The sequence below is a fragment of the Mastigoproctus giganteus genome, chromosome 6, assembly GCF_048544385.1.
Source record: "Mastigoproctus giganteus isolate SK-2022 chromosome 6, ASM4854438v1, whole genome shotgun sequence".
Lineage (NCBI taxonomy): Eukaryota > Metazoa > Arthropoda > Arachnida > Uropygi > Thelyphonidae > Mastigoproctus > Mastigoproctus giganteus.
In genome coordinates, this window is record NC_143580.1 from 29,368,925 (window position 1) to 29,395,699 (window position 26,775).

The window sequence follows — 26,775 nt, forward strand, 5'->3', positions numbered from 1 at the left end:
TCAATCAGTTCCAGAGACACCATCATATCTATCGTTCAAATATCATAATGTGAACCCAATAACACATTGTTTTTTGGCAATTCGTTTCAAGATCTTGGAAGTTGAAATTTTCGCTTTATAACTAAGCTATTTATCTCTCTAAAATGTCATTTTTAAGGTCAGGGTCGTGACCTTAAGGCCATATAAAAGATCATGAGGTGGGTTTGTAAATTGTATTAGTTAACCAATTCAAATCATTAAAATGCACTACACTTTCATCATCGTTATCATATGTTTCATTATAAGAATCAATTTTAAACACCTTTGTGATATTTTACTAAAGCACATTTCTGGAGGACACTACCATAAAACAATTCGCACTTTCCAGAAAGGTTTATTGGACTTTTCTGTTAAAGGGATAAATTGTTAAAGGGATTTTCTGTTAAATTATAAACGGATAGTAAACTCTATCTTCTTGCATTTGCGAAAATACCGATAGCTGGAATTGTGTGTTTTTTTTTTACGTAATTATGGTAAAATTTGTTTCCCCTTTACTGAAATCTATCGTATAAAAATCAAATTTTCAGAATCTTCTCTTCATTCCTTTTTTTTTTAAGCTTCGTAAACTTGTTACTCCACGCGAATCGTGTTAGTTGCAATTTGTGTTAAAAAATGCTTATGCATGCAATCGTGAAATTTATAATTAAAAGAGAAGATTATCTTGGAAACAGACACTTCTTGAAACATTACTGAAGAAGACAACTCCTTGTGCAACAAACCAACGAGTGCCGAGCCAATAATGAGTGATCAACAAGTATGCATTTAGTCGATGATGATGAAGAATAAACATTCTTTAACATTTGTAAGTCATAAATAATTTCTCTATTATTATAATTTGCTTGATTTTACAGGCTACGTTTTTATTTCATTCGATAAATCAATTATTGTTTAAACAAACTAATTAGCTAACTAATTTCATTGTTGATAACGTAACCCCTATTTTTAACCTTATGTCTATGGGAAATGAATTCCTGCTTTACGAGCACGCTGGGAACGAATTAACTCGTACAGTTGAGAACTACATGTACACCCTCCATGGCGGCAAGCAAAACAGTGGGAAAGCAGTGATTGACAAGTTGTGACTCCAATATTTTGACAAACGGACAGGAACAAAGCAGTGATTGGCAGATGCCACTGCTTTCCCCGCCCACAGTCCTAGGTTAATATGCCTAGGGTGGTTTTTCCCCACATTTGCTGCTGTTTTTAAATCGAGAACTCTTTTTCCCATTTTAAAACAGCAAGATGGAGAGAAACACCCTACCTAAGCTAAGTCCCCCATCTCGACAATACAAAACAATCAGAAAAGGGAGGTGCCTTCACCTGCCAATTATCGCAGTCTTCCTCACTTTCATCGAAGTACCTGCCGGTGTATACTATACTGGACTTCAGCCAATATCACTATGTAATTATTTACCTGCGTTTACATAGGTCACTTAGGGAAAAGGCCTTTTGCTTCAGGTTCCATAATACATGAAGAATATTGTTGCATCCGAAAGGGCAGGACTAAATATTTAACTGAAATATTTACAAACTATACAAAATTATTTAAAAGTGAATCACGTGCACGAGGTTGGTGAACATTATGGAGGCAGTTGTCAATAATTAATTGCATTTGTAATGACTTAGTTGACTTGACCTCTTCTCCCATTGGCTCGAATAAACATCACTAGGAGGAAAACTTTTTTAAATGTATAGATAATTAGTTTTACTAAATTTCAAATCAAACTCCGAAACACTTTTCTGAAATTTTCAGATCTATTTTCAAGAAATATGGACATAAATGACAAACAAACACACCCACCACAGTTGCCTGTGCATAAGACCCACAAAAATTCATAATATTTAGATTTTATGCTAAACAACAAAAAAGGTATATGTACAGGAAACTACTGAAACACTACAGGCTGCATATATGGACATCTCAATATATATTATAGTGAAATAGAGTGGCATCCTGATGAGATACCATTTCACATATATTAATTCAGCAACAAATATATATATTTGTATACCTACAACTATTTACATATCCACAATTTCTAGGGCCATTACTGCCACAGTTGGGAAATTGTACCAATGGATAACCCTAGCACTAACTTTATATTCTTTATCCACATACTGTTCACTTTCTTCCAAATAATATTTTTTCACACTCTGGGCTATATAGGTGGTAGATGACTTTCATCAACCGGTGAAATACCACCACTTTGCTTATTGGAGGCTTGAAGTGGTGAAACCCATGTTTAGTCTCTAGAGCAAAGTTTCCGGCATCCCCCCCTCCACCCATACTTCTCCTTCAACCCATGCATGGTACTAAGTACTATAGGTTTGGATACCTTTTGTGTTTGGGGTTTTCATAAAAAAAAAAAAAAAAAAAAAAAAATTATCCCAGAATGTGTTAAAAAGGCACAATTTCTATCCTAATTCTTTAGCTAATTTCACCTCCTGTTAGCTGAACCTTATAACATTGCCAGTGACCACCACCATCACATAATAGGTTCAAAAAATGAGTACATACAAGCAATACCACCAAGTTCTGTCTTTGCAGAAAGTTGCAAGATAAGCCAGCAAATATATCCAATAACAAAAAGCTAGAGAGATATGGAAAAATCTCATAAATAAGACTCCACAATTCATATTTAGTTGTTTTAATAAAATTTTAAGCTGCTTTCATTATAACTAATAATATTAAAATTTATAAATCAAAAAATTCTCTTAATCAAATAAAATTTTAATCCTGCTTTTACTCAAGCAGTTCTTTTTTTTTATTTATTATTATTTTTTTTATCAGGTTTGTGTAAATATACTTTTCATTTTCACCTTTATTTTACTTCTGTATATTTTAGTTGGAGACGGTAAATAATTTTTTTTTGTGTCACTTATTCCCATTGCTGAAAGCCTCTTCTATTTTACTGAAGTTTAAAATAGAAGAGGCTTTCTGAACTCACTGTTCTAAAACCATTAGAGGAAGTAAAAAGCTCGTTTCAAGGAGTAATCTTTCATTATCTGTGAATTTATTATTAAGAGCTAATCAAAGTTCATGGAAAAAACTCTCAAACTATTAAATAAGAATTACAGATTATCAGCAATGAGAACCTTCAAATGCAAGTTTAGCGAAAACAGACCTTATATTAAAAGTAAAATGCTTTTTTACTAGTTTATCAATAACTATTAAAAAGGATTTTATTCATACAAGCAACTAAAAACTGGATTTCTCTGGGGGGGAGGGGTGAAATTGTTTAAAAATTAACAAAGCAGCATTCCAAAAACTCTTTTCAAAATATTCCGAAGCTTATTTAATTTACATAAAAACTTTCTGAAAATACATACGTGCAAAGAATTGACTGGTCTTCACGATCTGTAAAAAAAAAAAGTTATAATTAACAACATTTATACAATAAATGAATTATTCTATGTTAACATTCATTTAACATCTTTTATATTAATAAATTCATGCATAAACAGATTAATAAGCAGCAAGGGAAAAAATACCAGGCAATTTATTGCTGTGATTACGAAAAGAAAAGGGGGGGGGGAATCTACTAAAAATTTAGAAAAGGTGCTATCCTGCATTGTAAATATTGTAATAGCAAAACAGATGTTTATGGTGGTGATGATGGCAGATCATTTCTCACCATATCATCTACTGGTGACTTCTATATATTACCACAACTGCCTATAAATTCCCCATTTTAAACAACTGAGTTCACTTTAGTCATTGGAATGTGGACATTTACAATGCAGAAAAGTGTCATGTCTATCTCTGTCACATCCTACAGAGGTGCCTCCGTAGCCAGGAGCAGCAGTGCGTAGCACACGCTTCTTGATTAGACCGCGGTTCGAACCCATGACCACCAAATACGGAGGATGCGGAAAAGGTAAGGGAATGACCACTGCATATCCCCGGAGCATTATGGCCTTAGTTGCTAATGCTCCTAAAAACCAAATAACAACATCCTACAGTACATACAAATGAATTAACCAATGACCACCATCATGTTTACCTTAGAAAAGGAATACAAGTGTGTCATTCAACAGAATAGTTTTAATTAGGTGGTCAAACTCAAATATAGAATCATAATTTGAGTAATCTTTAATAAGACTAATAAGACATGGGAAGATGAGACACCAAGCATCCCTAGACTGGGAAAATCTTTGCAATTCCTTTAGATATTAGTAGTGTCACAAATCTATACTTGTCGGCAAGATTTCACAAGAATTCAATAATCAGGTTCAAACAAACACTCATTAAAAACACTTACAAATTTTCACTTAACTTAAAAATGGCATACTCCTACATAAAATTTTCAGGATATTTAAAAAATGTGATTTCGGTATTTCAAAATTCTTGTGTACTGAAATAGCTCCACTTCAATATTATACAAAAGAGACAACTGGCCCACCATAACTCCTCCCATAGTTAATATCCCACAACTCTGCCTTCGATTTTTCACCACTAAATGCAAAACCATTTTGAACCTTAATACTAAGAAAATCTGGTCTGTGAAATGTGTACTCCAAAACTGATTGTTTTGTGTAATATTTACGTGATCTTATACAATTAATATTTTTTCTGCTGCACAGAATATACTCATGAAAAACATATGATTGGCAAATAACTGTTCTCAAAAACAGTAAGAATAAAGATTCAAAATAAGACTCATGGCTAATCCCATTGATTTATTTATTTATTTTTAAACTAGGAAGCAAAAATTGTGAGTGGAATGCATTTTATTTAACTTACAAGATATGAAAATTACATTTACACTAGGATGCAAATTCTCCCATATAATTATGAGAGAATTTGTAAAAAAATGTAAAAAAAGTGTTCCATTGGGGTATTCCAAGTGAGAAATAACTGAAATAAACTAATATACTGGATTAAAATAGCATTTTTAAAATGAATACATCTTAATGTAATGTAATCTAAAGTGGCTTTGTATTCACCTGAGAAATGTCAAATAGAATTATCAGAGAAGCCTTACAATCTTTTAAATAGTTTTCCCTAGCCTTTCTCTGATAAACTAATTCACTCCCATTCTTTACAAAATGGACTGCTTTTTAAATGCTATAAAAAGTCGCTCATTATGCAGTTATTTTTCAAAGATGAAAATTTAATATTAAACTGCATGAAGCAAAAAAAAAAAGTGCCATATTTAGAAAGAATGCAAATTCCAAAGAAATTACTTCCCTTTGAGTCCCATTGCATAAAGCAATGGTCTGGCCACATCTTCAGTACTGCATATAGGTCTGGAGGCCTCATTTTAGAAAGGATGTAGAGCTGCTGGAACAAGTACAGAGAAAGACAATGAGATTGGTGAGGGGAACAAAGGGGTGCTCTTACCAAGAAAGGGCTTCAGTTTTGCAAATTGCAGCATCTGGAGACTAAGTACCAGGAAGGTGATCTGAATGAGGTATTTAAGGCTTTGAATGGATTAAGCAAGCTCAATGCTCATGGGATTCTTCCCCTTGCTCGGGCTATATACATGAGGCAGCACAAATTCAACTTGAGGAAGGACAGTTGCAGAATAGAAGTGTGGAAGTTGACAGATTAAATAAATTCAAGGAAGAACTAAAACTATTGGAGGGAATGGATAGGTGAAATGGAAAAGTGTTTTTTTTTTTTTTTAGCTGATGCTGTATAAGCTTGCTTTCATGCATCATTTGCTAACGCTAATGTCTTCTAATTATTTTTAATAAAAGTACTATGTTTAGATTTCAAATGCTGTTTACTTATATTTTTGTCAAAGGTAACAAAGGATAAAATTTATTTGCTGACCTCAGGAACATCTTCTTGAGATGTCTATTGTTGCCAAGAATATTAAATATTACAGCCCAAAAATAACTGCTGCCTAGGGCCCAATGAGGTGTTAACTTAAGCTTCAAAGATAAATGGCATCTCCCTTTAATATGCATTAACTGTTCACTGTCAGTTATACTTTCTAACAGCATACAGCAGCAGTTCCCAAACTGTGCAACATGGTACCCTGGGGCACCATAGGATATTTTAAATTTGAGGGGAACACAGTGCAAACTACTAGCTTGAGGTAGTTCAGTTTCAACATTATTTAGTAAGTTGTTTGGACCTAACTACTTAATAAATGGAAATGTTTGGTATTTATTTTAGCCTAAGAATGCCATGAAAAAATTACTGAGCCACTAAGGGCACTGTGAACCAAGAAAGTTTGGGAACCTTTGGCATATAGTATTTATCTATAAGCTGGAATCGGGAAGCATATTTTCTGGTTACTGTACAACTGCACTATTTAACTGGCATTCATTTTATTATATTAAACTGACTTTGCAATGCTGTTGAAAACTGAAGGGTGGCTAGGTCGGGAGAAGAGCATATAAAAAAGGATTAAGGAATTAAAAGAGTGGCATTAAGTAAAGTAACCGATGGAGGAAAACAACACAGTATTTCTGCGGAAGGATGACTTTGTCCATACAGAAAGTTTCCCAAGACAAAGAGGAGAGACCTTAGTGAATAAGATAGATAGAAAGAAAAATTAAATGGTGATTGGTCAAGGAAAGGAGGGAGAGGGATGTACAAAAAGGAGAAACACAGAGAGAGGGAGAGGGGTTGAGACAGATTTTGGAGGTGTGTGAGAGATTTTTGGAAATGTGAGTGAGAACAGGACCGGTGCAGTTCAGTGGGTAATTAATAAAAGTAAAGTGATGGGAAAGGATAAGAAAGAAAATGTTATGAGAAGTGCAAGTGCTTAGGTGTAAAGTACAGAGAAGCAAAGATGGTTGCTCGAAAGTGTGAAGAAAGCCTAATGGATGGCCAGGAGTGTTCCAGAAGCAAGAGCCTTGTTTTATTGAGAGAACTAGCAAAGAATGCAGTCCAAGAGCGACTCCAGAGATGTATGCCTAGTGGACCAGTAAGCAACAAGGAAGATGACCACTTGAAAACGATCCAGAGCCAGGAATCCCATTGAGACAGTGGGAAGAAAAGAGAAAGGAAGAGAAAGTATGTCCTGGAATTTTGATTATGTTAACTGATAGGCAATGAATAGGACTGATAGGTCAAGCTGAGTACTTTATTTTTAAAAAAGGGGAAACAGTGGGGGGAAGAGAGAGAGTTATCTAGCTGATGTAAAAGCATATATGTGGAGTAATGTATTAGATGTTATTGTCATTAACAAATAAAGTTAGTGCTCTGAGTGGAGCAACCAATTTGTTCACAACCCACAGAGATCTGAGGGCCAGAGAAGGTTATATGCCCAATTTGATGTTAAGAGAGAGAGGGGGGGAATATAATGCAATTGCACTTGCATGTCACTTCTAAGAGGTTGATTAAAAAAGGGCTAACAATATACCCTTAGTCATATGCATGTGGAAGAAGGGATAAAAAAATATATAAGATAATTATATGGGTATGTGAAAGTAGAGATTATATGAGATTATCCATATGTATTACTGTAAAGGAACATGAATTGAATGATGGTATATGCTAGTTAATTTAGTATTTTGTATTGTTCATATGTTTTAGATGGTTATAAATGCATGGGAATCAAAGAATAAATGAGAGCATTATAATTATGTAGAGTAGAAGAAAGCTGTGAGTGATTATATATTTATGATTACTGTAATTTAGTGTTTGTATTTGCCATATGATTCTAATAGCAATAAACTTTATGTTGATGATAAAAATATGTCTCATCATTCAAGAGAAATACACACAGCCCTACTGAACACCACTGAACTTATCCTGGTTGAGGAAAAAAATAAAAAAAACTTCATAATCGGGAATCTTCTGATACTAGGAAAGGTAAATAAAATAAAATAATTGATCAGTGAGATAGCTTGTAGGCTTTGAGGTATCAGTTGTTCTTGAAAAATAATAACTACCACCAATTTGTGTTCCAAAGTATAGGGATATTAGAAAAGCTAAAAAATTAAGAAAGACCCAGTTCCCACAATATACTGTATATATTTATTTATATATATAGATAAGAAACAGATAGCCTTGCTAATTATTGATTGGATATATTGAATGGTGCTAGCCCCTGAAAACGTATCATTCAAGGCATCCTATTATCAATAATTGTTATTTTATTTTATTATTATTTTATTGGTAATTATGTTTATTTATAGGGTATAATGAAGTAAACCAGCACAGGCCATCTTATCTTTATAGCTCTTTTTGCCTAATGGCTTGCTCTGTATCATACATTTGCTCTTTTAGGTCTGTAGACACACTTTTAGCACTTATTGTACATATATACACACTCTTACAGTAGTAATTTTTTATTTATATATATGTACTACTAGGCAGAACTGAATCACTAAAGAAATGAGTACATGCTATAGAGACAAACACTGCTGAAGATTTAACAGGGAGTCATGTATCCAATGACTTGCCAAGTGATGCACACCTGATTCAGGCCTCTTGGAGAATCAAGAAGTGCAGAGAAACCTGCACTCAGATTCAAGAAGGGAAATAGTTTTATTAAGGGACTCTACTGTGAGGAAAATGGACAACTTTTTTGGATAAGGATGGATGGATTACAACCATGATATGTCTGTCAGGGGCTAAAATTGATGGTGCTACTAATTAGGAGTACAGTATTATTTTTAATGTGGGAATTAGTCATTAATTGCATACAAATTGATGATTTGTTGAATAAATGCAGGAGCATGCTGAAAATTGTTGCAAGTCAGGTCAGAACATACATCTGCAATTCTGCCAAGGCACAAGCATTAACTTACGACTTGAGGAAATCTGCAAGGCTTTTGAGAGAAATTTTCACACACCCACACTATATATCAGCATGGCTCAAGGTAGAATAATTTATTTTGTAGAGATATAAATTTGAACAAAGGTAATAGAAGTCTTTGCCAGTGTCACTTACGATACCATAGAAGTTCAGAAAAACTGCTAGTTAGATGATATGGGTCAAAGTAACCCTTGGAAACACATCAAGGATTCTTGTATGAGATGCCAAAGAGCCTTCTTATATTGGAAAGATTTGCTGAGGACAGCGATACTTTAAATGAATAAGAAACTAATGTTAGGGCAACAGACTCTTACAGCTTTAAGCTAGGCCCAATGTAACCTGGTGGTTAGTACAGAGGAGCATCAGTGCACACATCTGGGTTGACTGTGGTTCAAAGCCACATGACTGCTAAATACAGTAATGGCCATATTCATTGAATATGATTTGGAACCTCAAATTCAGCACCCTTGGTACAGAGCATATGATGGATTTTTGAAAATTCCAGTTTTTTGAAGGTTATGCAAATAGCATAACTATTCACAGATAATTTGTTATATTTATTAGCTAATACAGTAACTCTGATTTCTATAATCTCCACAGAACAATAGACACCAATATTAAGCCAAAGTGTTAACCCATATTGCATGACTGGTCCTGTGGGTAATGCATATGCCTAAGAAATAAAGATTGCAGGTTTGAATGCTGATTCCAATATAAGTGTTACAATTTCCCAATACAGTAATACCCCGACTTACGCTACCCCGACTTACGCGAACTCGGAGTTACGCGGTTCTTGATTTTTTCGTTTGGCAACGCTGCCGCCCACTATCTTCAAGGTCGTTTTTCATATGTTATCGATATACGGTGCGACGGCGGAGATTGAGAGCGAAAGATGAACAAAATTCAACTTTGCTGCTTTTCTGTTTTTTATATCAGTGAAGGGGAAACACATTTCACCATAATAACGTAAAAACCAACACAATTCCAGCTATCGGTATAATCGCAAATGCAATTAGATCGAGTTTACTACCAGTTTATAACAGATTTCACTAGCAGAAACGCAACTGGATTTTTATTGTTTTATGGTAGTAACCCCTAGAAATGTGAGGTGTTAATAGTGTATCTCTGCCTTTATGGTGTTGTTTATTCAGTTGCTACATGCGCGCAGCTTTGTTTATGCGTATCAAGTGTGCCTCCTCGTTTTGTAATTGTGCTTTATTCCTTAAAAATGAGTAAAATACTTAATTAAAAGGTGTGAAAAGGAAGCTTCCTGGTGAAGACACTGCAGATTCAGAGAGAAAAAGAAAAGCAATTATCGATAAACAGAGGCGGACTGGATCAAAAATTCTTACCCGGGAAAATTTATAGTGGCCTCACACTATGGTTTATGGCCAAAATCACACTGGCCCACCGGGGTTGGGGTTTCCCCGGTAAGGCTTATGGCCAGTCCGCCTCTGTCGATAGAGAAAAAATATGAAATTGTGAAACGCTTTGAGCGAAATGAAAGACCATGTGATATGACAGGCCTAAATGAAGCAACGGCAAAAAGCACATGACAATTGCAAACTTGACAGGTTGAAAATTGAAAAGGGCTCAATTGTAAAGGGCTTAAAAATTTTAGAAAACATAGACTCCAACGAAGAACGCGTTATAGCTACAAAGCAAGGAATAAAAAAATTATTAGCTTGCTACTAAGAAATTCTGCGTGAAAAAAAGAACGCGCTGTGTCGTCAGACGAATATGTTAGATTTTATGAAGCCATCGAAATACTTTTTAACGTAAGTCATTTGTTTTTTTAATACATATTTTGTATTAATATGTATAAAGAACTGTAATTTTATTAATATTTTTCTTCTAAACTAGTGTTTTTGTTAGTCCTTGGTCCCAATTAAGCAAAATTTATATGTATTTATATGCAAAGTTTACCCCGACTTACGCGAATTCGACTTACGCGATTTTCGTCGGACCCACCTATCGCGTAACTTCGGGGTATTACTGTATTTTAATATGGAGAAATAAATAGCACGATATTATTTCAGCAATTGAATAGCCTTAACTTTTTATGTGAAAACCCCAAATGCAAAAAGTATTAGAACCTTATATAGTAGTATCTAGTACTGTGTGTGAGTTGAGAAGACAGAAGATACTTGTTGCCATCAGATTATTATATGATGACATTACAAGTCTCTGCACAAATGTAATGGGCAAGCAAGTGTGAATTTCTGCAAATTGTAATTTTCAGAAAATACGTGTGAAGGGAGATTGTTCCAGAAAACAAAATTTGAATAAATGAGGATGAAGTAAATTTGGTTCTGAAAGTTTGAAAGTTGGACAAGTCTGACTTCTGAGACAGAGGGCAGAGCAAGGACGGGCCATCCCAAGGGTGCAAGGGGTGCATTGCACCCAGGCACCAACGTTCAAGGGGCACCTGAAAACCTGAAATATATGAAGAAAATTTTAAAGGGGGTGCCAGATTTCGATTGGCACTCAGGTGCCACATACTCTTGGAATGCCCCTGGGGTGGAGAGACTTTGCAAGAGACAAGTCATTGATTTATCTGACTGCCCTCTTTTGATTGGAGTCTAGAAGCCAGGGAGAGGATTCGGGGGCACCATCCCAGATGTGGGTACAACTTTCCATGCTAGCACTAATTTGAGATTTGTACAGAGTGAGTAGCTGTTTAGAAGAAAAGTAACAGAGTGAAAGAGAAAACCCAGTTTTTTTTATGCAAAGGAAACAATATTTGTAATGTGCTTATGCACAAGAGAGATTAGAAGTCAGGGTAATCCCTAAAAAGAGATATGTAACCTTGTCTAGAAATGAGTGTCACTGAAGATAAGCATGGGAGCAGACTTCTTTTTTGCCAGATATAAGAAAGGACTGAATTTTATTAGTACCAAAATTAACTACAATATCTTTGCCCCATGGTAGAATTACTTAGAGATCAGCATTTAAGGAATTGGTGGTGGATATTTGAGAAATTGAAGCTGTTTGTGCAGGGCAAAGTGTCTCAAACCGTGACATGGAATGCAATGTGCTATCATCAGCAAAACTATGAATACTATTTCCACTTAGTAAACCAACTACATATAGTTTACAAAATGATACTAATGTATTGTGAACTAGTATTGAATGCCTTGAAAAATGAATGAATAAATGAATGGTTTTATATATGTCGCAAACACATAGTGACAATGACATACAATCTAGGAAATATGTGAAAGAAATTGGTGTTTGGAAATTATTAGCAGAACATGATGCATAAATCCAGCCTGCAGTACTGATACTCCAGTCAACCTATTTGCCCCTCTGCCCTTGTAAGATCAGCTACCCTCAGAGAAATATTCAAAAGTTCAGGATTTTGTAGGTCCAACTGTAGTTGTAAATTCCTCTTCCTCTGTGATTGTACTGGAGTATAAACAAAACTTTTTTTTTTTTTTTAAATAACCCACAAACATTTTCTAAACTGTGTCTACAGTAATGTTGGCAGTGCTGACATATGAGTGTTACTAAAGTCTCTATACAAATGGAATATTCAGGCAAGTGTGAATGGCTTAATAGCGATTTCGGTTTACCCTTTGATTGGAGCAAGTGGTAAGAGAACTCACCAAGGGAATCAAATCAAAAATTTTAAATAAACTGTGATCATTATTTATATCAGCATATAAATTGCCAGGTGATCTCCCTAGATAAACTGAGTGAGTTTCGCATTATCCAGGCTTCAGCTATGCACGAGCATCAATTATTTCAAAGTGGATATGCTTGTTGGATGGTTGATAAAAAAAAAAAAAAAAGGGAAAGGAAATGAAATATAAGGTGGGAAAATGTTGGGGGTTTTTTTGAGAAAACATCTTTCTCATCCAAATAATTGAGGTATATTTAAAAAAAAAAAAGGTTTTTACTTTGTACAAATTCAATAAAGAAACTAGAATGTTCATCTGTCCATAGAAAGTGAAATTTCAGAGGAACAGTTAAAACTTCATTCTGGATATGTGAGGATGATAAAGATTAAAGAACAGTTCTACATTAAAAGCAACAATGGCTGAAAAATTTAGTATAACTCAAGAAACAGAATATAACTAAAATTAAACTAACATATATAAAATAATTATTTAATTAAAAAATACTGAACATTTAATTAGATTATTTATTAGAAAATACTGGGCATCAGGTATGTTTTATTGGATCGTAAGTTCAAATATCGAATTGTCCGCGTAAAAATCGGGCCTAGCAACTTGACATTGAAATTCGCGAAAACGAATATGTACTTCTGGGTGGGGTGGGGAATTTCCAATGGCTTCCACTACAAGGCATTATTACAGTTTACATTATGATAAAGACTTTAACCTTCTACGCCCTCTTCCAACTACAATATGAAACAAAGGAACCGTGACGGTCAAGAGTCTCCACCCACGCTGTCTACAGAAGCCAGCAGCGAAGAAGGTGCATACTTCCGTTCCAAGCGCGGGAAAACAAGACCTAAAGGAAAAATGCTGCTAAACATTACGAAAGACAGCACCACGTTTTATTAAATAGAGAGAGAAAGAGAGCACAAAACACTTCAGAGAATTCGTTAAAACAAAACGAAAATTGTACTAACTACATGCAAAATTCTAGCAGTTTCGGTTGTCTGAATATGTGAATTCATAGTAAGGAAAGTGTTGCGCTCAGAAAAAGAAAAGAAAGATGCCATATAGCTCCCTCCCCCTTTTTTTAAGACGCAACTAAACAATGCTTTTCATTTGACAGCAAAATACATTAGCTATAACTAATGTATTTTGTTTGTACTCTAGAACAGACACAAGTATCTAATAAGTTTACAAAAAATATATTTTATGGTATCGCTTCAGTCTCAAATTAGTGATAGAATAGGAAAATAATTTGTCAACAAAAAAAAAAAAAAGGAATTGCGTTCCAGCCAATTCAGGTACTTGTCTTATGTTACACAAGGATCTAGTAACTTCCATCTGACCTCGGAAGTTAAGTGGTTAAGCAGGAGCGCCGCAGGTGATTTTGTAGACTGCCTGTAGCATGTTGTCTTCGACACTTACCCGTTTGTCGGTTTTATAGAGGCGACTGAGTTCAAAACTGCTGATTGTAAATGGGCGTATCCCAAAACACCTGCATGACTGGCTTATCCCGTAAAAAAAAAAAAAATCTGGATACGCCTTCGCAACAAAGAATTTATACGTGTAGTAACGCATCATGCGCATGTTTAGATAGCATAAATGTGAAATCCGATTTCAATTACGTTTTCAGGAACCTTTATATACATGTAGGCCTACAGTAAAGAGGTGCGACAACTCAATCAAAAAACAGATAAGGGATCCATCTTTAAATGGCAGGTGTTGGTAATAACTAAAAGTTTACTTCACCGAACTGCCGAAATTCGGGTCTCTAGGAATTCCATATATGCAGTATTTCTACTGGAATGACCATGTAGGAATACCATTCGTCCGGATTTCGACCGACATGTCCGGTGACTCCAGAAGGGAGTTTAAATGTTGTCCGGGTTTTAATTATGTTAAGATATCTCAACATATTCAATGATGTTTATTAGGCCTAGCCGTGATCATGGTATATGCCACGATTCGAATCGTAGCAGAAGAGACGGGCTCTATGTACAGAATGACTGCACAAAGAAGCCCGAGGGATTAAAGCAAACTACTCCACGTTCGATTTTAACTGTCATTTTTTTTTAAACTTAACATTGACCTTAATTCATCTTTAAAATTGACTTTGAAAAGTCGTTACCTTGGTAAGAGTTCTTCATTAAGATTAATTCAAATTCCTTAATACGCCTGAAACTGATCAAGGGTTCGGTAAACGTGCTGAACAATAGAATATTTATTGTGGTGTAAGAAATTTTTATTTGCCTTCAACTTAATATTGATCTTATTAACTTATTATCTAGCCGCACCTCTCTTTAGAGATAAGTGCTGTTTATCTGAAGGGCTTGGGTCCTAATATAAAATTGAGGCATCATGTAGAAAGCGCTGTTCGCTCTTAGCTACATAAACTCCCGAGGCATTTTCTCTAAATTTACTTGAGACAAAATTAAATAAAATATTGTTTATATTTTTAAAACGGAAGGCATGTTATTATTTTTGTCATGCATGTGCCAATTTTCCAGTTGACCGCTCTTTCGAGTTCAACTGTTATTGTGGTGTTCTTTCCTTTGGGGCGTGATTGTCACAGAATACCTTCATTTTAGTGAATTAATAAGTGAAATTCTTAATATTCCATACAGAAGTGTGGAAGTTTTTTTCATTGTAAGACTTTTTTTTTTGTAAATTTTCGAAAACTTTATTCTTAAATGCTTTCTTTAATACACAATGAGTTGCTTAAAAGGAAGTCGCACAATGTTGATTCTGCTGTTTTTTTTTATACAACTGACGTAGCTAAATTATCACTACAAAACTCGCGCACAAAACTAAACATTTGCAGAACATTTTATTTTACAGCTGCGGTTAGGCATCACTCTCCCCATTCTCCAACGTCATATTCTTGATAATCTTATAAAAACTGAATTCCTGTTAGCTCAATCCATCTGTAAATTAAGATATGTTCCATCTCATTTCTTATCTTTTTCCCCCGTCTCCTATGATAAAGTTTCATTAATAAGCTGCGCATACATCCATTCGTTTGAAGCGTTTTCACCATCTGAAAGGGGGTTGCACAACAACTGTCATAATTTAACGAAAGCTGAAAAAAAATGAGAAGATCAAGTTTCTGCAGGCTACAGTCGAGTGGGAGAAGTAAATTATTAACGCTACTGCAGTTATGATGTTCTATGGTCTTTCTTCAGGTCATAAAAAGTGCCTTCCCATTAAATTCAAAAGAAAATGGACTTGCAACGTGACAGAACGTTTCCTCAACGTATGGAGGCATTTGTAGCTCTCCCTTTCAGTTATTCTCAACTGTCGTCATAAAATTCTGATCAAATAAACTAACCAATCTAATTTAATTGAGAATATCCTATAAACATATTGCACTGTGAAATTATGAAGTCGGTGCATAACTAAAACTATGACAATGGAAAATTAGTTGCTTGGATGCATTAGCATAGACACTTCTAGTCGTGATGGTGTCTATATTCATTAGGACCATTCTTCCTCCTGAACTGCATGAATCTGAAATCACTGTGACAGTGATTTCCGTTTATTGTCCGTTTTACACTACTCTTTCAACTGATGAATGCAACGGTCCCGTGCTTGATAATACTCACTCATGGGCCGAGCAGCAATAGCTGGAATCGAACTAAATCACCCCCCCCCCTTAATCACCGAACATAGCTGATCACATGGATTCCATCCTCTACCACAGCACGACATTGTCTGATTTAGGTTCCATATCAAATAAAAATAACAAATAAATTCTATTTATACTCCAGGATGACCACATAAGATCACGAGTTCACAATACAGAAAGAATACAAAAACATAGCCATATTTAGTAGTACGTGACATCTGTACCCTCGCTCTTAACCACTTGGCTAAGTCGACCAGGCAGAAAGGGCCTGGGATTGCTTGTAATAAACGTAGAACTAAAGGCCATACGGCATCAGTATATTCGAGTCTGTAGACTGCGCGTATTCTGTGATCGGTTTGCCTTGTTTCACGGGATGAAAAACTTGAGCTACCGAGAAAAGAGAACATTCAACTCTCGCCTGAATCCAACTAACTCGACTAGTGTGAAAAGAGCCCATAAACCTGCAATTCCTAAGGTCTGCGTGGAAAGGTTATAAAACTATGTTTTATTCCAGAGTAAGATTGAGACAATCAACTGATTGAGATTCTCCTCTGACTTGAAAGCTACTTGTTGGAAAGCTATATGAAAAATTTAATTAGAAAAACGTCCCAGGAGGCGAAGGATGAATAATAAACGTCTACAATCAAGATCTCACTAATTGATAGACCCTGCACACATGGACTCAAGTAACAGTGCTTTAGAGATAAAAATAATAATAAATAAAGTGTTTGGATATCTCTATGTTCTATGTAATAGCTTGATGTTGGGATTATTATTATTTTTTTAAGATATCAACGACGAATCCACCTGTATATCAAACATTAGTTACAATACTTCATCGTGTCAAGAGTGGACAAGGAAGTTCAACGATCCTTTCTAATCTCTTTTTCCAGCTGTGAATCCGACACGGAAAGGCCTCGCCTACTAAACCAAAAAAAAAAAAAAAAACAGTTTAAGGTTTTCCTGTTCAGTTTTCCTGCCAGTTCAAAAAAACAAAAATATCTCTCTCTCTCTCTCTCTCTCTCACCTAAGACGAATCACTTCGAAGAATTACTAGAATAAAGGGCTATTTTGTTTAGACATAATAATAAAAAATTAAAAATTGAGAATTACTTTAGTTTTTGTCTGCACCAGCTCCGGGTTTCGTAGACCAATTAATTACAAGCAGAAGGATGCTGAAATGTAATCCTGACAGGAAACTGAGCTTTCCTTATCTCTTAGCGCCATATCCATTCAATTATCAGGTGAACTACTAGTGACAACTTTCAACTGCGATCATCCGGATGATCGCAACGTACGGCCATTAGTCAAAAATAGAATAGGTTAACTATTCTATTTTTGAACGAAAAATTGTTTTCGTTAGAAAAAAATTAACGCTGGCTTGAACTGTACTGATTGTTTTCAACAGTAAAAATATATCACTGGCACAAACTAGTGATTATTATACTAAATATAACAGCGACAGCTAGAGAAAAAGATTATTCAATCCAGCTTTGTACAATTTGCAATTATACAAAGCAAAAAGATTTAACATGTATTCATAGAGCAGTAGTGGGTTGCCAATCAATTAACAATCGGTTCTTGCTAACTTAGAACAGTTGTCTTAATAACAAGTAAAAAAAAAAATAAAAATCAGCAGGCTCGACAGAACACTAATGAATGAATAACAACCAAACCAAGGTGCGCTTTTATTTTTCTTTTTCTCGTAATAACGTGATGCTCAGGAAGCTGAAAACAGAATTAATTCATAAAAATCCGAAGTGTATCCCCCCACGGCAAAATTTTGCATCAAAAACACAACTCCACTGGACTGACTTTTGTCATTACAGCGAAATTCTCATTGCGGATATCTTAGTTATTTTGGTCAATTCGATTTTCTGGTTCTATATTATCTGTAACTTATAGTAGTATATGGATACTGAGTATTTATTGCTAATAATTATTTAGGAAATAATTCTCTTACCATATGACAACTTCGAAATTATAAAATTTCGTCCAGCGACCAATTTAATGGAGATTATTTTATTTATTAGCCGGTGTGTTACTGATGTATGTTTGAAGTTGCTTAAAATTTCTAGATTTAGATCTGTGTAGGGTGAAGACGGGATCTGAACATGATGTACTAACTGTAAGGCATAATAATTACCTGGATTTTCTGTTCTTGTCTCATATCAGCTGAATGGTCTTGCAGAAACTTTGACAATCAACTATGCCTACTTACTAAGGGCCCCCCACCAACACTGTGATGTGCCCGTCAAGGTAATCTAATAGTAGCTGCCTCACAAAAATATACTGAAGCAACTACGATCTTTCGCGGAATGATCTAAACCCGGCTCAACCAAAAGGTTCTGCCTAGTAGCGTCCCAAGACCTGCTAAATTATAACAGAGGATACTCCTGCCGGTTCTCACTCCCATCTGTTCAAAGAATACCCCCCCCCCCAGGAATCCACTGCTCAACAAATACCAATCTGCTCGCCGCCGCCACCACCTAAAGTATTTTGTCAGCTTTTAGGGAAGGGGAAAAGGAAAAAAAAACATGAACGCCCAATTATTTATCTTGATTCAGAAACGCCTTTTGAGGTTCATGCGCTCCTCCGCTGTTGGAACTGCGCTATAACATTAGCAATATCCTTAGCTGCATTAAATCTTTTTCAAACCATATAATCCGGCTTTGAATTTGAAGGAATTTAGACAGAGAAGTGACATACCACAAGGAAAAATTCCATCAAGTTTGATGTTAACTTGCCATTGTTGCAGTCCTAATAACGAGCAGCCAAACAACTCCTAAGCTATGCTAACGACTTAAAAATTACTTCTTAAAATCACTCATTATGCAAATCTCGCAAAAAATTTGGGCTCAAAAATCAACCGTCTAAATCTGCTTTTGGTGATTTTCTTATTAAAGCTTACCCCAGTAATCTTGTACCTCTGAACAACACGCAAATTCACAACGTTACGGCTCATTCAGATCTGGGCATGGTTTTCAACAACAAACTTAGATTCCATTAGCAGATTGAAATAAAAATTACAGCATACACTCAAAACATTTTCCCCCCCACTAAGTATGGAGCGTTAAACTTCCTATCTTTTAAGTTTGCTCGAAATATTTGGAGGTTCTACAACTGTCAGTGCAATTCATCCGCACTAGATAATCGAGAGTCCACTGTGACATACTACGCCATATTTGTTCACATAAATTACTATTTGATTTATTGAGAGTAAATATGATAGGTAGATCAGTTTTTGACTAATAGCTAATCTAACGAACTATTCGTCAACCAAATAAATCATGAGGGGGTCAACGTTTCTGGGATCCATATGGAATCCTGTCGAGTCAGTTTATTATACACTGAAAACACTGCCTACTGCATCTGGCAACATACAAGAGATTCATCAGATAGTCGAGTGTTTTTTCGATCTGTAATAATCTTCCTTTCTCGCCAGATTTGATTATTTAGATGAGGGTTAATACTTAGATCTTGCAGTAGTAGAACTAATATTTACTGTCTGTCCATAAAATGAATACTAACTTATATAAATAAAATAAATGCGGTAAAAGGTTAATTTTTAGCGGCTTATTTAAAATGTACTTTAGTATAAATACTGTAAACAGTGCACACTAAAACCAATGAAAATTTATGATACACTTTTAAGATCAAAAAGATCTTTATAAATTTTGCTAGGTAACTGTATTAAAAATAAAACCGCAGCCATTACTTTTCAGTCTAGAAGAAACGTGAACAGCCCAAAATCGTATACTGGGGCACTTAAAAAAAAAAAAAAAAAAAAAAAAAAAAAAAAAAAAAAAATTTTTTTTTTTTTTTTTTTTCCCAAGGGTCACAAAATCCTGATTTCTGTTGTAAGTAGAAAGTTTATAATGAGAAACTTGTCTTTGTATTGACTTAATATTTTTAAGAAAATTTATTCCTGAATGAATAAATTGGTGTGGTTTTTTTTTTTTTTTTTTTTGCAAACTCCGGTATGGCAATTTAAAATGTAGTGTATCGGATTGGCCGAGTCTGGTCTAGAAAAAGAGAACTGAGCGAAACGGGAATTAAAACCAGTAAAGATATTGTCACTTTTTTAATATAATGGAAATGGCCAGAGTACTTTCGCACACCATTCCAACAGCACAGTTAAATTTGGAAAATGGTAACGCCATAAAGCATAAAAGTTTATTTTTGCTGCTGCATTGGCAAGATGCGATACACACACATCTATAAATACGCTGTGTAAAGACGTGAAGTATTGCTATTTTTACTTCATCTTCACTATCTTACTCACATGCTTTCGCTAAATTAGTACGGTACTACAAGAAGCAGTTTTCTAGACAACTGGCAAAAGTTCAAAACCAAATACATTATTACTAACGGTGTGAAGCTCCCAAATGGCTGCTCGTAATTTTAACACGCTTCAACAGAAGCGAAACGATACTTCTGGTGATGGCTAAAAGGTATCCAAGTACTTAGTTTTTGCATGAAAATTGTTTGTCACACAACTAAGAGGGTTTGATTATGCGATCTAACTGCATTCCAGAAAGGATCAAATGAATTAGTCTGGCGAGACGTAACAAATCCTACAGCAGGTTCCGGATACCTCTTCGGCTTAAAGCGCTCATCATATAGTTAGAGTTCAACGGGGTAATCAAAAGTTGAGTATAAAGGAGGTGGGGAAAGGCATCGGCGAAATAGTTCATTCCTTCTAGGATAGATATGAGCAAGAGAATTATTCTATCTTCGCACAGGGTGCAAGTTTGAGTGGCTATAGCTTTGCTTAACACATATGAACCAAAAGTCAGGACATCTTGACAATTTACAAATATATATGTAAGGATAAACACAAAGACATCTATCGGATATTAAAGATTTCTCACAACGTAAAACCCGAAGAACACGGGGACCGTTCTAATGGATTTTTCATACCAAACCACCTGCCCAGAAGTTGGCGGATCAAATATCCTTTAGCACTCGCTACAAAACCGCGCATGAATAAGAGTTCATGAATAAAAGATATGCTGTGAAAAAAAAAAAAAACCCTTGTTGAATACCTCGGAGCAGGAAGTCCTTCCCCAGAACAGAACATGACTGTTCGAATCTACTGATGTGGCCTTTCAAATTGAGTAGAGCCCTCCAGAACAAGAAATTTGTGTCAACATTCACCATATCAAAGAAACAGAACCGATTATTTTAAGGTGATTCATAATAACTGTGTCACAATCCTTAGATTATATATGGTATGTGTGAAATAAATAACTTTTCTGGGATCCGCGTTCCATCTTCTCAATACCGGCATGTTACGGTATTGGGGAGACTATTCTCGAAAATTTATATACTAGATCTAAAGTTTTGTTATGAAACATACTATAAACAAATTAAGTTTTATTAACGATCCAAGACAATGAAAATCACTGGAAATAATGAAAACTAAAAAAAAAAGTTTAATTATAATCAGAAAATCAATCGATAATGGAGAAATTATCAATGCTTTATGTTAGAAATAAATCTGAAATAACATGAAAAGAAAAAATATATATAAGGACAACAAATGTGGCTAGAAGGGCCAAAAATATTAATCCGACTTTCCTCTGTCCACTTCTAATGCTTTGTGATCCTTGTTTGTTAAATTTGGCATGTAATGAATGAAGTTTGGTTTGGTTTGGTTTGGGTTTTATTGGCGCATCAGCAACTGAGGCTATAATGCGCCAAATATGAATGAAGTATACACAGACATTCACTCACTGAAAGTTTTCCCAGCCAATAACCCTTCACCCCCCCCCCCCCCAATGAGGCGCTCGCTCTAATAGTGCTGGGCTACAAATAATAGCTATGCCTACCAAAGGATGCCAGCTCTTACTAAACGCAACATCCGGATCTCAGCGTCAACATGATGGGAGGGAAGGGGGGTATATAACCGAAGCACTGAATGTCAAACTCACTTCGAGAATTGTTTTTTTTTTCCGGTTGCAAATTTCATTATGTAGATATTTATATTTACTTCAAACGAGACCTGAATATAGATAAAATGTTTTCGTTCTGCCCAGCCAAAATGTATCATTTCAAGCGAAAGGAACAATTCTGTTTTGAGCGAGTTGTAAAAATTCATCGAGTATCCGCATCCAGGAACACCTCAGGCTGTATTCTCTAATCTCAGGATTAATGGAGTTGTATTTACTTATCAATTATGTTGTGTATAATAAGTTGTTTATTAACATGAATAAGCTCCTTTCCGTATTAATTTATACTTTATTTTATTAATGTATGCATTTTCTTAACCAATTTTATTGGCCTACAGCATTTCAATAAGCTCATACCAACGTAAACAAATATTCACTCACTCGTAGCAAGGTTGACGACGCGTCAGCGCGTGAATGATAAGTGTTGATACCTCAGCTTCAAAGAAACAATGGTAGGATTCAGCGGAAACAAATTGGGAAGATTGTGTGCTGTTTACAATGACAATGGCAGAAATTATGTATCAGAGACTAGAGTTTTATTATGAACCGTTTATTTGTAATATCAGTAATCACAAGGATAACTTCATGAACCATCGATTCAGTAACTTGTATGTACTCGAATGACTATCACTAAAAGGAGTCACTCATTTTCTATTCATTACTACTGTGGAGTTACGTTGACGATCATGAAGGTTTAGATGTTCTTGTTCTGGAAACAATTAAGCCTCCCGTCGGTAGCACGTTTCTTCTTAAGAATTTTGACAGATAAGACTACACCCAACTTTTTTTGGAATATTTTGACTAGAAGAGCCCTTATCATCAAGGGTAACAATTACACTTTTCTTCTTCTGGGTTAATTCCTTATAAGCCAAACCGCTGCTGAACAGAAACTGACGACACATACTAGCAGGTGGATACCTTCATACACAGTATGATGCAAAACATGTATCTGTTAGTCTGCAAATAAGAGCGAATTCAACATGATGAAACAGCATGTTAATATTATATGAATGAAGCGACAATTGCCAAGTGATTAATATATTATTTGGAGAACGACAGAGGCAACAGATTTAAAAGACCGAATGGAGTAGAAAGATTTTAAGCCAGAGAAGATATCGAAATGAGGAGAATCCAAATTACTAAATCTCTAATAGGAAATATCAGAGCGGACATATGCGCAAGTATCTTTGAAGCGAAAGGAATCGTAAAGCGAATAATTAGGACAACTGAAATGAGCAGGTTGAAACAACCAATAATTGGGATTCGGTCAGAAAAAAAGTAAACGAGGCCTGGAAGACCAAGTGGAAATGGACATTGAAACTGAAACCATATATTTGTGAAATGGACTAGGAAGTGTTTGGGAGATTTAGATCTTTTCGCAGATAAGTTTGTTCTATTAGTTTGACTATTCATGATGTATTCAGTAGCTAAAAAATGTGAGGAAGACGTGTGAAATTTTATGGGAAGATATGAAATTTTTGGATATGGCGTACACACAGCAAGAATATACCCAGCTACTTGACACAATATGGCCTTGACAATGCTTCCCCCTACCTGCCAAGCAGTTATTGGAGGGAGTCTGAGTAGTGTGTATATTTATACACACAACTCGGACTTCCTCCAGTCGCTGTCTGGCAGAGCAGAGGCAGCGAGATTATACACTACCTGATCCGAGTGCCTCCTGGAGAGAGTTACCGATAGGTTCGATCCGGTAGACTATCTAGCAGTCGGCTTGCTAACACCGTTTTAGAGCTGTAACCTCGAAATGTAAGGAAGATTGAATCTTGCCATGATGACCATTATAATCTCAAAAGACATCAAACCATACTGCAAGATGAAAGAAATCGGGAGGTTGCCATAGCTTTTTTCTGGAGACTAAACATGGATTTCACCACCACTTCAAGCCTCCATTATGCAAAGCGGTGATACTGCACCGATTGATGAGTCATCTGCCACCTGGTATTACCAATGTAGGCGGTGGTCTACACCTAGACCCCCGCTTACATTGGTTCACACATGGGTGGTCACCTCCAGTATACTAGGTGTCGTATTTCAGAACTTGCGCAAGAGATTATAGCCAGGGTTACTAAAATTCCACCACAGTGAAGGCACAAGCACAGGATTTGGTTGTGCCTTCACTGTGGTGGAACGCCCGGATTTCACCGAAATTCGGTCCACTTGACTCACGTGAAACGCGAACATCAGTTCTATCAGCATTTTAGACTCCCAAATAGTAAATCCCCATCTTGTAACACCTGAAAGAATGTCCGTAACAGCCTCAAGGGCCATCTATCCCATCCATTCCGGATAAGGTGTAAGGTATATTGTTGTCATGCGGCATCAGGGGTTTCCCCATCTCCGCGTTGCTTTCTTTGTGGGTGTACCAGTTTACTGGGAACGCCAGAGGTTTAGAAGTGTGTGGGTATTGTACCTGTGTAATGTCTTGTACAGTTGCTCATCTGGTCATTTAGAGGCTGGACCCCTGCTGGAGCCCACCGTTGCTCCACCTTCGCCCCGTGGAGGCAGACCAGGAACCCAGTTACTCTGGCAGGTCCTGCCGCGTAATTTCCTGAGATTTCAGTGGCTAGGACCTAGAAAAAAAAAAAAAAAAAAAAAAAAAAACTTATGTACACATACACATCTATGCAGTCGTAATTACTTTGGATGTTTGCATACAGCACGTGTGCATGCATTCATATGGCAGGAGTAGGGCCGTGCGTAGGATAATTAGGCCGAAACTGGGCAAAGATTATTTTTGGGCTAGATTAAATTTAATGTATAGGGCGCTCGCGTCGTGTATAGATAGAGTGGTGGAGGGGAGGAAGAAGGTTGTGGGGAAAGGCAGAAGTATGCGGGACAGAAGAGATTCCTCCAGGTGGTCAGTGAGGCATGCCCATGCCTCACCAGAAGGAAAGGTGGGGTAGCAGGGGGGGCGAGGCGACTGGTCGTCTCGTCCTCCTGCCAGGAAGGGGTATTAAATGAGAGCCAGGCTAGTGCTTGGCTCAGGCCGCCAGAACGGCTGCTATTCGTCCTTCATTCAGATTTTTTTTGTCTATCTTCATGGTTGCTTGGTAGTGTGATCTTTGGTGTTATGCACATTTTGGCTTCTAGCCATTATGCGGCTAGTGTGCATTCAGGTCCCGTCTTCTTCTGTACAAGGCTTCAGCGAACTTTGAGAAGGCAATATATTCCTGCCTCCCGTCCAGGAGGTGTTGTTCTCTATCTCTGGGCAAAAAGGTGATCCGGGTGATGAGCTGGCAGTGGAGGTCATCATAAAGCTGGCATTCATGCATGAGGTGGTGCCAGCTCTCCAAAGCAGCAAGTAGGGTCATCTATAATGCCCAGGGCTGTAAGTTTAGCCTTAAAGGCACCATGTCCTGTTAGCAGGAAGGTCGCGTGGAGTCCCGGCGTGAACATTGCTGGAGCCATTGGATAGTTTTCCAACGTTGGGGAAGAATCGTTTGGTGACTTCTCCCTTTGGGGAATTCTCCCATCTGGTTTGCCAGGTTTGCATGAGGTGATTTGTAAGTCTCTTTTTCTCAGTCAAACGGTTTGTGGTAGGATCTGCGTCGAAGCCGGCGAAGGTACAGGCTCTTCCCTTGGAGAGTTCATATAATACTCCACATTTAGCTACTTCAAGGTCTAAAAGTAGGGTTCCCGCCAGCGCGTGGGTGCTGTGCTGCAGGCCCGAGTTATAGCGAGCAGCATGGCTCTATGGATAGAGTCGAGGATTCTGCGATTTACAGCCATGGTGACTTTGGGGTACCATGCTCCGGAAGCATAGGTAGCTATCGGCAGGAAGGCGGCTTTGTAAAACAGCTTGAGGGTCGTCTTTTTCAATCCCCAGTCCCTTTTTGCGACTCGGGCAAGGGCTGTATAGTCCCGTATCTTCTTACAGATGTATTTCAAGTGTGCCTGGAAGGAGAGAGTATTACTCCCAGGTATCCAAGTCCCTTGGACAGTCGTAGTGTGATACCATCAATCTTAATCTGTGGGGGTCTCCTGTAATCTAGGGCACCTTTGAGGAGAATGGAGTCCGTTTTGGTTGCAGAGATCCTAAGGAAGTGGATATGGTCCACTCTTATAGGATTTTAAGGGCATGATTTGCCTTTCTTTCCAGCTGGATTCTGCTGTTTGCCTCTATCATCAGGATGAGGTCGTCTGCAAAGGCTTGTGAAGACACCTCTCTAATTCAGATAACCGGGAGGATACTGTGTATATTTATTTATTTACATGCATTACAATCTTTCTATAAGTTATTAAAATTCCTCACGTCTAGACGGCGCCATCAGTCGATTCCAATATTAATTAAATGTCATCGGTGTTATAAACGAAAGAAAATCATGTCACTATCAACTTATGAGGTAAGTGAAAGAAACTTTTAAATTATGTTAGGAAAAACAGATATTAATCAAGGTCAATATTATATAAAATATCAATTCAATGACTCAATGCATATTAAACAATACACTTCTTCACTGAAGCATTTCCTTTTATTTAGAGTAGCGCAATACCAAGGCAACTCGTGGCAGACCCAATTTGCTCATAGCTGTGTACAATGCATAAGAAAGGCAAAACAATAATAGTTTAATCATACTATAAATAGCATGCATAAAAATTGATAGTGGCCTTCTAACACCAAGCCACAGAAAAATTGCACTTTATATAGATGTTTCAGATCCAATTTTGGATATTATTATCACAAGACAATATAATGACCAATCTTGCCAATAAGCAAGTTTGTTAGGAAAGTTGGTCGTTATTGTCTCGATAACGGACTCCAAAAGTTGAATCCGAAACGTCGACAG

At 36.5% G+C, this 26,775-nt stretch overlaps 1 protein-coding gene across 1 annotated transcript in view; it reads right to left on the reverse strand.

The window, feature by feature from the left end:
• zip (myosin heavy chain 10) overlaps positions 1-26,775 on the reverse strand; it is a 380,860-nt gene that overhangs the window by 219,449 nt on the left and 134,636 nt on the right. Inside the window, exon 3 of the mRNA XM_090375898.1 lies at positions 3,370-3,397. Within this exon, the coding sequence (XP_090232024.1) occupies positions 3,370-3,397 (28 nt within the window). The remainder of the gene's footprint in view (positions 1-3,369; positions 3,398-26,775) is intronic.